Genomic DNA, 12,018 nt, shown 5'->3' on the forward strand with positions numbered 1-12,018 from the left:
GAGTTGACGACTGTACTACGAGACCGGCTCAACACAACACATGAGTATATCTCTATTTAAAAAATATGTGTGGAGACTATTTCCAACGCCTTTTTGCGTAATTACACGTTTTTAGTTATCCTGCCGAAAACAGGTACACTGCTGAATACTGGTACAGGTACCCTAGAACACATTTCAACTTATTTCTTTATGTTTTTAAACAAAAAACAAGTAGGTTGACTGGATAAACTGAGCTACTTTGATCTACGCGGTGTGAAATTTATCAACGCAATTAATGTAAGAGACGAAAGAACTCCGCAGGAGCCAAAGCCTCTATAAACTATTCAAACAACAACAACACCAATAACAACAACGCAATTAATTGAGTCGCGACTATGAGATTCTTTTGTTTTAGTTTCATGTGCGATTTTCTCAAGTGCGATTAGCGCACCGTCACGTAGACATGGTGCTAAGATTGGCTCAAATTGTTGCTTGGGAAAAATGACATTGTTGCATCTCTTTCTATTTGTTTTGTTTTCAAGTTCATTGTGTTTTGATTCGGCAAATAAATTTGAAAACATAAAACGAATCAAATAAATATATTACTTACCAAGCCACTTTTGCAGACAATCCGCAGTAAAAAAAACACAAATTTTGGGAGGAATTATACAACATTGCTTATAAACCTGACCTAATTTTACGTGAGCCCCATTCGTAGCAGTTCGTACGCAGAGGTCAAATCTGACAGATGGATGTTTTCTAAGCACAGTGTCGAGCAGGGTACCTTATTTTCTTCTATTGCCGCACAGTAAATCGCTAACTAGCAAACTAATTCCTGTTCACCATGATTGATATAAAGCAAAATATAACGGATAAAAACTATGACAAGGTTCTGGAAACATTAAACGCATTGAACATAAGGTAAGCAAACTAGTTTGTGCTCTTCGTGGAAAACAGCCCGGGGTGTGAAGAGGAACGTGCTAGGATAAATGAATCAATTTTAATATGCCATTTTTAGCGAAACGGACGCCGATTCGTTCCGGTGCGAAGTGGATATCTTGCTGGAAAGCTTTTACGTTTGCCATGGTTCGGAAGAGGAAACCGTGAACCGGATTGCCATTAAATGCTTAAACCTGCTGAAACGTGCCTGTGCCCGTGGAGAATCATTTCAAAACGCCATAGTATCCCGCGTGGAATTCCTTGAGCGTGTGCGCGATATTTTGGTAGACGAAAAGAAAACAATACCGGAAAATGTGCGCACAAACTGTCTGCAACTGCTGGCCAACCTTTGCGTCCAGAACAGAAGCAACCAAGAAAGGATCATTACGTACATGCAAACCTTTCTGCTCACCAACGTTTCCTCCAACGGAAGCTATGCAAATGCATCGGCAATGATTTTGTACAATGGGTTTATCTACAAAGCAGTCGACTTGAATCTGCACGACGTGCTGGCCCGTTTGCTTGACAACGTGGAAGCTAATCAAACTGCTCAAACAGATGTGCCGGAATTCGTATGCATATTTCTGGAGTACCTTATTGCTGAAAGTAACGAGATGGTGCAGGTGCTGGAAAAGATTGACGTTAGCAAAAAGCTGCTGCTCTATCGATACCTCATCGAGTACATACGGCAGGAAGATCGGCGCATCCATCCGATCCACCCGGATGTATTCAAGCACCTGCTGGCTGAATTTAAGAAGAAGTCCGACATGATACTTAAAACCGACAATGTACAGCTCGATGCACAGGACACAGAGGAAGCGTTTACGTTGCTGGTGATGGTGGCAGACTCGACGTGCGTAGAACCGTATGGTTCGTTTCTGCGCCACGACGGAGGGTTATTTTTAAATCTTGGATGTAAGCAACACCATACGACCTATGCGAGCATCTGCCAGCCTTTTCCCATTTTAATCATATGGTTAATTCGTGAACTATATCTTTGGCTTTCAGGTCTTTTGCGTCAAATGCAGCTTCTTGGCAAGTCTGAGACGAAGAACATGTTTACACCGGTGCAGAAGATTGAAGAAATTTTACGAATTAAACAAGGTGACACCGAACTGGACATTGAATCTCAGATCTCCTACTCCTTGCGGTCGGCAGTTGTAAAAGGGTTGGCCAATTTGACGTACAAGTCGAAGAAAAATCAAAAACTTGCTCGAGAGATGGACATCATCGCGGCTATTCTAGAATGCACCAACCTGGACGCTCGCAATCCGCGTAAGGAACGAGTCGGAAAGTGCAGGAAGTTGCATAATTTCAATAATTTTGTTTGTTTGTTTTTCAGTTATAAAGGAATGGAGCATTCTGGCAATACACAACCTGTGTGATGATAATTTGGAAAATCAGCAATTCATCGCGGGTCTGAAGAAACTTGGCGATGCCGAAAACTCATTGCTAACGGAGTACAAGTCCGGAACGATTCGAATCAGCGATGGAAAAGCGTGAAGTAATGGCCACAAAGAGTAGTTGATTTTCTTGTCGTTTGTTTTGTTCAGATTTTATTTGCTACTGGCCCAAACTAGGATCGCTGAAACAGTTTGGTTGGAAACTGTTCGTAAAACAGTTGAGCATTTGGTTTGCTGATTGGCTTTGGCGATGACCTAAAGAAATATAGATGTACGATGCGTACATTAGTTAATCATTATTGGAAAAAAGTGAAAAAATATATTTAAAAAAGCTACGTACAATACTTCTGGAATGGTTGACAGTGTCACGTTGACTACGTCGGATGAAATCTCTGTCGGACGAATGGAACCGAAGAAATCCGTTATAGGAACTTTGTAGGGATCCTTCGGGTAAAGATCCTTCCGTACACCCACCGTCGAGATGCACGCTCGCTTAGGACAAACGGAAAGCTTTAAACAATAGCAAAAATATTACTATAACAGGTAAAACTGAACCCGACCGGTTAAATGCACTTACAAAATCGCCCATTGTCTTCTTGCTGTTCCACTCTACGCGCTCCAAAAACTCGAGTGCATTGTACGTGTAGCGGTCGATAATGTACACACCGATGGCCGGATCGATGTGATGCGACAATGAGTCCTCCCCCACCAAACTGCTGGCCACGGCAAGTATGTTCGGAGAGTAGAACTTTTCGTACATTGAGGCGGCTTGGCAAGTGTCGATCATGAAGAACAGCTCGTTGTACCGTTGCTTCTGCCACATCTGCTCGATCGCATCAGCCAACTCCTGATTTGTAATTTCCTCCGAGTCTTGAAACTTAAGAAATCCATCCCCTCCGTGACCGGTCAGGTATATCAACACGTTACTTCCCGAGTCGGAGAGCAATCGCTTCGAACGGGCAGTGCCGTTTTCGTTTCGGCCCGTCAGTAGTCGTACGAAATTTTCCACCGTCACCTCGTAGCCCCGGTAGTCTACCTCGACATCCGACCCGTACACGTTGATGTGTTGTTTTGCATTGTTGAAAACTGTGGCTGGCCGTGGATTGCGCGCATTGCACGCCATATCGTCCGCCACCATGAGCAGTATCTGACTGTCCGGGATGCCCAGCCGCTTCACGGAACGGTACACGGAGAGAACATTTGCAATATGTCGATAGTTGAACCAAAAGCGGGACGTATCAACCAGCACTGCCCAGTTGTTTGTGTGCGAACTGCTGGTAACAAACTTGGCGGGTAGCTGTAATGAAGTGAGACGGTTTACTTTATTGCCAGCATATAATCAATGCCGTTTTACCTCTATTTCGTTTGAAGAAGCGAGCAAACCCCAACTAATGACCAGAAATCCATGAAGAAGCCACATTCTTTGCGCAAACGGCAGTACCACTTTCCACCGGGCGGAGTTCACAACAAACATTATTTAACGACACTTTAACGAAAACGTCAAAATCAGATGTGATTTCGACAAATGTCGTCAAATTTTCATTGGCGGGTTACACACGGGTACGGTTCCATAGGCTGGCATGGAGGTATTTTATTGTTTGTATTTTTTTTATTCAGTAGGGACGGCTTTGCCGTATTGCTTATTGTTTGTATTAAAAGGTTTGTATTTTATTTATTTTCTCAAACGTGTTTGTAAATTTCACGTCAGTTTCACAAAAAAAAATTTTATTTAGTTATGTTACATGTGACATGCAATTTTCGCTAGTTTATGATAGTTCACTAAATGAAGTAAGAGAAAAATTGTTGTATCCTCCTAACCCGTGTGTATAGCCGGCATATTTCTTTCAATATGTTATTTGGGCCAATCCAGCACATGTTGTCAATTGTTTATATTCGAACGATACGTGTGTGTGTGTGTGTGAGTGGGCACAGGATGCTGAAACATATATTCGTCTCGCTTCTATCAGTAGTGTATCATGGCCCAACAAAAAGAATAGGTAGCAAACGTGTTGTTTACGTATCTTACCAACAAGCGAAGAAAACGACACAATCAAATACAAAATAGGGCCTATAATTTTCAAGAGAAAACAGAAACTTATCAAAACTGCCTAAACTTTTATTTTGATGTAGTAGTTTTTCATGTAATTTGGAGGAAATTGTAATGAACGATTTTTTGTTTGGCACCTGCAGTCTATACAGTGAATCGATCGGAATTTTATTACAACAAAGCCATTCAAATTCGATGTTTCTATTTAGCGCTAGGGGGTTATACGGCACTGGTACTCCCTGCTCAGCTGGACACTTCGTCGCTTTTTGAGTAAAGCGTACAGAGAATTGGAGGTTGGCATACTGTTTCTCTTTTGCGCTTATTAAATAACGCTGATTGCCGCCGGTACGCTCACGTTGTTGCTAGTCCATTTCACTCATTCTTCAACCGTTCTACGGACGCGGCGGGCGTACGAGCGTGTCTTTGCCGAATCGTTCCGCATTATTTTCGTTTATTGTTATTTTTCTGATTTTTTTGTTCAACGTAAATTAAGCGGGATTAGCCAGAAGCAATCGGACGACATCGTAAAGCACGTGACTGTGTGATTCAATGTGATTGCCGATACCTGCATCGCGATAATCCAGAATTATTCGACGAAATGTACCGAAAATAAGTGAACGAAAATACTCTGTAGACTTAATTGCCTGCACAAATGTTTTAGAAATTGAGTTTACTACATACCCGAAAGTGGCAAATTATGCAAAGTGTCCGTATTGTGCGTAGTAGCTGCATTTTGTCGACCACAGAACGACAGCAAAACAGTGCACCGCCGCCTCGATCAAGGAACCACCGTTAGAAGCCGCGAAGACATAATAGTCAAGAAAGTCAAGCGAACAGTGACACACACGCGGTGGTAACATAGATTCACGCGTGTTAAAAACAAACCGTCACGTTGGGTGCCGCTTTTGGGCGGTGGTGGCATATATTCATTCAAACCCCGTTAACAGTAAGGCAGTGAAGTAGCAACCGCAATAGTGCCTGCTGCGATCGCGGTCGTATTTGGTATTTTGTGTGCGCACGGCTAAACTTTGTTCGGTAGTGAAGCACAACCATCGTCGTCGGTGTTGCTTTGTGTCTGTGTTTGTGATTTGCGCTTGTTAATGGGAGTAATCGAAAATTGCCAGTTTTCTGTTTGTTTGTTCGTACCGAGATCGCTAAACCAACCTACACGATGGGTTGTATAGGTTCGACTAGGGGGAAGGGAAGCCTTGTATAATGCAATGAAACAGTGAAAAAGGTGGAGAGAGGGTGGTGGGGCTGCACAACATCATAATTGTGTAATTTGTGCACAGTGGCGGAATCGTTCGCTCCTGCTCATTCGCTCTGTCAGTTCCGGCGTTAAACAACTGGTCGTGGTGGTTCCCGGGTGTTGCCCACGACTCGCCCACACCTGCTCATATATCACAGCGCCATTGTTGTCCAATTGGCATCAATGTGCAATTCCGACGTTCTCTCGGTGTGCGGTCCTTCGACAGCGATCTAGGATGTGGCAGTTTCAAAAGTATCATAATCACTAAACACTGGCAAACTGTGGCGCGCCATATAGAGCAACCGTATCGGAAGGAAGTGAAACCAAACGGTGCCCCGTCGACCGTTTTTACACCTTGTCCTGATCGGTTTGCGGGGGGGCAAGCGTGGTGAATAGAAGAGATCGCCCCCATGATGGAGAGAGTTGATTGTGCGCGCGCTATCTGAGTGTAGTCGTCGGGTGGTAGTGGTAGCAGCTTGAGCATAGAACTTGGGCCACAAAACATCGTCACACAGATACGCGGATCGTGCCAGCTTCGGGCAAAAAAAACGGTGGCCAAAAATGTACGAATCCGATCCGCAGGCGGAACAGCGGGATGGTCAGTTCTGTCGACTGTGCTTCAACAAGGCGGTAGACCTGTGCCCCTTGTTTCCTGCGCCAAACATTCCGAACAAAGCGCTGCTTCATAAGATATTCGACTGCACCACCATAACGGTAAGTGGCACTCGCTCGCTTCTTCTACTAGGCAAGTAGTTCAAATGTGGCTGTCTTTGATTGGAATTCCTAGCAGAAGCAGCAGAGACGAAAACAACACAAGAGCGAGACGGAGCACGAGCGAGAAAGAGCGAGAGAAAAGCAAGCGAATGAGATTTTATTATTCCAATAATACTTACTGCAAGAAGCAGAAATGTGATCTTTTGAATGCATGTATGCTTTAAATTGCGGAAGGTGGTTACTTAGATTGGCCTACGAATCTATGCATCTTCTCGCTCTTACTCGCAAGATATCGACGCTTACCGTAGTTAGTTGGGGCCATTCTATGTATGTATGTGTACGTGTGGGCGTTGGGTGGGTCGAATGTTTTTTATTCTTCCTTTCTTCTACTTCTTTCGTAATAAATACACATGGTGCTGAGGCATGAACTCGTGCGGCTCAGTTTAAGCAGAGCTGGCATTCTCGGGATAAAGGCTGAACAAAGGCAGGGGTTGCTGAGGGAGGGAGGGAACTGAAGTGAGGTTAGGCAGGCACCTAGTAGTACTAGCGAAACAGTGAAGAATCGATAAAGTGTAGAAAGGCCAAGAATGGAATAGATACAAAGGAACATAATGGCAGTAGTGTGGCGGAAACGCAGAGCGCGAGAGCATTCACAATTCCATTATTATTATCATGGAGCAGTGACCGGCCCGCGAAAGGGGGTGTAGACAGTGTGTGTGGAGTGGAGTGGTTGCTTGTTGCCTCCCTCAGCCCGCTCCCTTCCTCTGCATAGTTCCATAGAACGAGCTAAAGATAGTGCAACCACCACGCGGCGGGTGTGTGTGCGTGCGAAAGAAAGAGCCAGCGCACGCCAGATGTGATACGAAGCAGTGTGCGAGCGCAAGGGAGATGGCACGAGAATATGAATAAGGGAAATGGATAATTCAAAGTTTAATTGCCTGACTTGTTGTTTTTTCTTGCTTTCGTAAGAAGAGTAACAGCAATAATAAAACAACACACAAAAACATTCATGCACAGGCGCGCGCGCACACATACCCACACACACACTGGCACACTGGCATATTATAAAAGGCAACTTTCAAGGAAGGCGAGAAATAGCGTACATTCATCCTATACAAGGCAAGCTTAAGCCAGCCGTTTGACTAGTGCAGGGATGGGCAACGACATGTCTGCCTTAGGGGGCAATTTTATGATTGAATGATTGTTACAGTCATTGAAGAGTTTTCAATATCTATGACAATTGTGTTTGTAGTATGCTTTTGGGCTGTGACACTGGAACACACTGTTTTATAAAATGGTCTTGAAATGACTATAACCCAGTACGTAGAAAGTAATATACGTTTGGTTCAAAATAAACTGTTAGTTGATTGATTTGATATTTGAAAGTCTTGCCTTGAAGACTGATTGATTGAAGAAAATTTGGAATTTGTAAAAGTTTATTTGAAAGCTGTGGGACCATTTTGTGCCAATCCGGAGGAAAATTGTTACTGGTCTTTTCCCAATTGCTATTTGACTTTGGCAGAAGATCATCGAATTTGTTGTGTTGTTTGAAGATTTGTTTTGCAATTTTTCATGATATACTTTTTTATTGGTATGAAACCAAACCTGGTACCTTTAGATACAAAAAAAATATTTTTTTTAAAAGGTTAAACAATTTATCCTAAACGAGTTGATTATCCCTGGTGCTAGTGGTGTTTCGATGTTTTTGGTATGTTACCCATAGATAGTTTTCATTTCAGGTTTTACGGCATGGGGAAGGAATGAAGGCTGTAGTAGAAGTGGTTTTTATTTTTTGTTTTTCATCATTTTATGAATGCTTCGACGGGTGTGTGTAATTGTGTAAGAATTCCTAAAACCATTCAAAGTCAAAAACCGTTCAAACGACGGTTCGTGGAATAGAAGAGAGGAAAAAACAGGCTTAGTAGGAAGCTTTGCCAAACAACGAGGGAAAAAGCTCAACTTTCCGTGTTTGGAATGATCTGTTCTCCCTTTTGATCGGTTGTTTCGGGAAGCATGTTTCGTTCGTCTGTCGCCCGTCTTCGCTGTCGCTACGTGGGTTTAATGCTCATTCTTTAAAATTCATTTCGTTAAATTTACGAATCAAGTCAATCCATCGTGCCTCGGCACATGACGAAATTGGGTCTGAAGTTTCCAAATTGTTATATATTTATTCACATTATTGCTGCTCTGGATTGTTGGAGAGGGAGCCCTGGTATTGGGGCGGACGGTGGACTCTTTTCCTTCTATCGCCCCCCCCCCCCCCCCCCCCCCTGGTATGATCATCTTTCTTTTCTCCTTTTGACAATTGAAACCAGAGCGTCAATTGTCGTCGTTCGCTTTGCGTTCGTCGTGCTGCGTTCCCGTTTTAACACTATGTTGTGAAAAATATCGCTATATTGTTAGGTCTTTTACCAAGCTGTGCACAAACCCAGAGCTGCTGCTTGCGTTCGCCTCATCCGAGCTGCCCCTCGGCTCTGTACAGTGCAATAACTGTGAAGAATGTTTTATGCTTTTCACTTGGCTCCAACACATTTAGCAGTGTGTGCGTCTGTCCCCCAACGGGCACGGGCGTGTTGGTGGGACTGTGTTGAAGTTCTGTCCCCATTTGCTTTAAAAGGTTCTATCTCTTTACGCTCGTCGCTTAACTAAATCTCGTCCACTACACCACGGCTCCATCAGTTTTTCAGCATTTATCTTTTCCCCTTTTGAGATCGGGGCTGCCGCGGCTGCTAAAGTGCACACTCTGTCAGTCACAGTTAGCGAGGATTGCGTTACCATTCTCTCCATATTTGCTCCATTTGAAAGCGCACGAAGAAAAGCAAATCTAGTATTCTTTAACGACAATCTCTCCATACTTCTCCAAACAACCTCCCAATCCCGCCCCCCTCCCCCCTGCCTCCCGCTGTCTCAGTATCTTTTGGTGCCGTTGTGCAACAACCTTTGCCGTCTGTCCTTAGCGAATGAGCATAAAATCCATCCAATCTAGTAAACTGTCGGTCAACCGGCAACTAAACTTTCGTCCATCACTGTTACTCCGTTCTGCTCTCACTCTCACACGCCTTAGTTTTCTCTCTCTATCTCTCTCTCTCTCTATCTCTCTCTCTCTCTCTCTCTCTCTCTCTCTCTCTCTCTCTCTCTCTCTCTCTCTAGCTACCTTCTCTCATCGTGGTATTCGCGCTCCCATTTATTAGTACACAGCGCAAATACACTCATAACGCAAATAGCCCATTTTCATGAAGTTACAAAAGTGTAATTTAGTTTCATGAGTTTTGTAAAACATTTGCCTCAACTCCGCGCTCCGGCTCCCTGCGTGTGTGTTTGTTAGCAACGTTCGGCATGCATGTATGTATGTATGTGGAGCGCTTACTTATGAATGCCGTGTACAGCATAGGATTTAGTGGATGCAGGAGAGATGGAAGGGATAAGCGGCGGCGGTGGCGGCAGCTAGATACAGTGGGAGTGAGAATGTGGAGGAGGGAGGGACGGAGGAGGGTGGTCGGTACTAGAGAAAACGGTAACGAGATATGCTATGTTTCCTCTATCTCTCTTCTGTATTAACTTATTTTTGCCTTCTCACCACCTTCCCCAACGCCCCGTGGCGTCCCTTCAACCCATTTGTTGCTGTCATATGCTCCGGTATGGTTTTTTGTTGTTGCTTCGTTAACTTAAATTCTCTCGCTCGTTCTCGCTTGCTCTGTTGGAGTTTGTTTTGTTGCTTTCTCGCTCGCTCTCCCGCGCGCTGGCTGGCTGTACGGTGTACTTTAATCGGATAAGCGAAAGAAGTGCTCTCCTCGTTGAAAGGGCTAAGGGTAATGGAACAGAGAGTGGTCGGGATGGGTGGAAGCTATGTTTGCGCGAGAACGAAACTATGAACTTGGCGATCGGCCGTCCTGCTCCCACTTTTTTTTTTAATTTTGGTATTGAAGCAAAGAAAATGTGCATTTTATAGACGATCATTAATCTTCGTACTTCTACTCTTTTCTTGGCGACTCATGTATTCACGTTCTGCTTTTTCATGCCGTCTTATGCGGTGTGTGTTCGTGTGTGTGTGTGGTTCGTACTCTACTTCTATTCCCCCCCGTGTACTTTTCTTCGTCTCGTGGTGTTGAGTTTTACATTCCATCGCTTTTTTCCCATCTTCGAGTTTTATTTTACGTAAATTGAACTTCGTCTTTCGCCTTCGGTGTGTTGTAAAAAAAGATTGTTTTTTCTCTCTCATTTATAACGATTGTTTTTTATTACTGTGACTCGTTTTTATATGTGTGCTGTTGGTTCATTTAAAATCCTTCGCTCGCTGGCCCCGGAACCTGCACGTCATTCCCTTTGGCTCTATATAGCGCTCTTGCTGGCTGTGCATGTGTTAGTTTAGCTTCAAATAAAAGCAATTTAGACACAAAATTAACAATCTTCCGACCGTCAGTCAGTGAAGAGGACAACGACAACGACGACGACAACGATGACTGCAACCACGAGTCACATTGTTAGATCATTCTTTACGCTTATCTTGGCTTGTGTATGGGTTTTATGGCACACCATGCTTAGTAGACGAATGAAACGATATCTGAACTTGCCAGGCCCGTATCGTCAGATCCATGATAATAATACACACCAGCACACCAGCATGGGAGGGAGGGGTAGAATAAATTGTTTGGTTCCATCGGGCAAACATATTCAGGACATTCGATGTTCAAATGTGTTTTATTTTGAATTCCCCACTCACACTAATGCATGCTACTCTGTTACTGCTTCAAAATCTGATCTCTATCATCTATGCGAGCCCTCCCAGTCCTGTTCCTGCTTCTCCTTCTCCGCTCCGGAAATGATCATCAATTTATTCCGCTAGCAAATAGGAGAAAGGTCAAAGTATGTCAAGATGTGGATTTTCTTTGCGTTGCTGTTGTATTTGCTAAAGCTCGCAGCGTGAGCCGTTCTATCCCCCGGGAGGAGTCCGTTTATTTGGTGAGAAAGAATCTGTTTCACATTTTTGCAATTCGCTCGCATTTTCTCATTCGATCGCGCTCTCTCTCTCTCTCTCTCTCTCTCTCTCTGTCTCTCTCTCTCTCGCTCTCTCTCTCTCTTTCTCTCCCTTTTTCGCCTTTTTTATTCCACGCTGTGGTGTAAAAGCAGAATGTGTTCGCAGTCTGGCTGCTGTCTACCGCCATTGCATCCGCTTTCCAACATCATCGGCAGGATCTCCACGAAACGAGGAAAACGTGACCATGCCATGAGGAAAATCTTGCGAGCAGGTTTTTTTTAGATAAACCAATTATATTCTCGGAGCGTTCTTGTGGTACAGTCGTCAACTCGTACGACTTAACAACATGCCCGGCGTGGGTTCAAGCCTATAGCCTATGTCTATTTATCTGGCTGTGTGGTACTTTATAAGTCTCGAAAACGCCTGTATAGGCTGGCATGTCCGCGTAGGACGTGTAACGCCAAGTAGAAGTAGAATCAAATTATCATGCAATAATTGTACAAAGGCAAAGATATTTCGAATGTTTTTATTTTTAAATCAAAACAACAACATAATAGGGTAACTGTACCAGTATTCGGCAGTGTACCTGTTTTCGGCAGGGTAACTAAAAACTGGTAATTACGCAAAAACGCGTTAAAAATAGTATCAACACATATTTTTTACATAGAGATATGCTCATTTGTTATTCATATACGAAGTTTCACATCATTTC

At 43.7% G+C, this 12,018-nt stretch overlaps 4 protein-coding genes across 4 annotated transcripts in view; 3 read left to right on the forward strand and 1 right to left on the reverse strand.

The window, feature by feature from the left end:
* The window catches only part of LOC120948846 (uncharacterized), a 314,251-nt gene that overhangs the window by 180,106 nt on the left and 122,127 nt on the right, over window positions 1-12,018 (forward strand). The window lies entirely within an intron of this gene.
* LOC120950005 (ataxin-10) lies at window positions 525-2,665 on the forward strand. The gene is made up of 4 exons (XM_040367707.2): window positions 525-900; window positions 998-1,833; window positions 1,927-2,193; window positions 2,261-2,665. Exons 1-4 carry the CDS (start codon window positions 824-826, stop codon window positions 2,419-2,421), a joined length of 1,341 nt encoding a protein of 446 aa, XP_040223641.1. The 5' UTR covers window positions 525-823; the 3' UTR covers window positions 2,422-2,665.
* Window positions 2,443-3,812, reverse strand: LOC120950006 (putative GPI-anchor transamidase). Its single transcript, XM_040367708.2, has 4 exons — window positions 3,676-3,812; window positions 2,899-3,618; window positions 2,662-2,831; window positions 2,443-2,576 (listed from the first exon to the last, which is right to left on the reverse strand). Exons 1-4 carry the CDS (start codon window positions 3,793-3,795, stop codon window positions 2,495-2,497), a joined length of 1,092 nt encoding a protein of 363 aa, XP_040223642.2. The 5' UTR covers window positions 3,796-3,812; the 3' UTR covers window positions 2,443-2,494.
* LOC120948409 (uncharacterized) overlaps window positions 4,488-12,018 on the forward strand; it is a 30,299-nt gene continuing 22,768 nt past the window's right edge. The window contains exon 1 of the mRNA XM_040364687.2: window positions 4,488-6,331. Within this exon, the coding sequence (XP_040220621.2) occupies window positions 6,179-6,331 (153 nt within the window). The 5' untranslated portion in view covers window positions 4,488-6,178. The remainder of the gene's footprint in view (window positions 6,332-12,018) is intronic.

Source organism: Anopheles coluzzii, chromosome 2, assembly GCF_943734685.1.
Source record: "Anopheles coluzzii chromosome 2, AcolN3, whole genome shotgun sequence".
Classification (NCBI taxonomy): Eukaryota; Metazoa; Arthropoda; class Insecta; order Diptera; family Culicidae; genus Anopheles; species Anopheles coluzzii.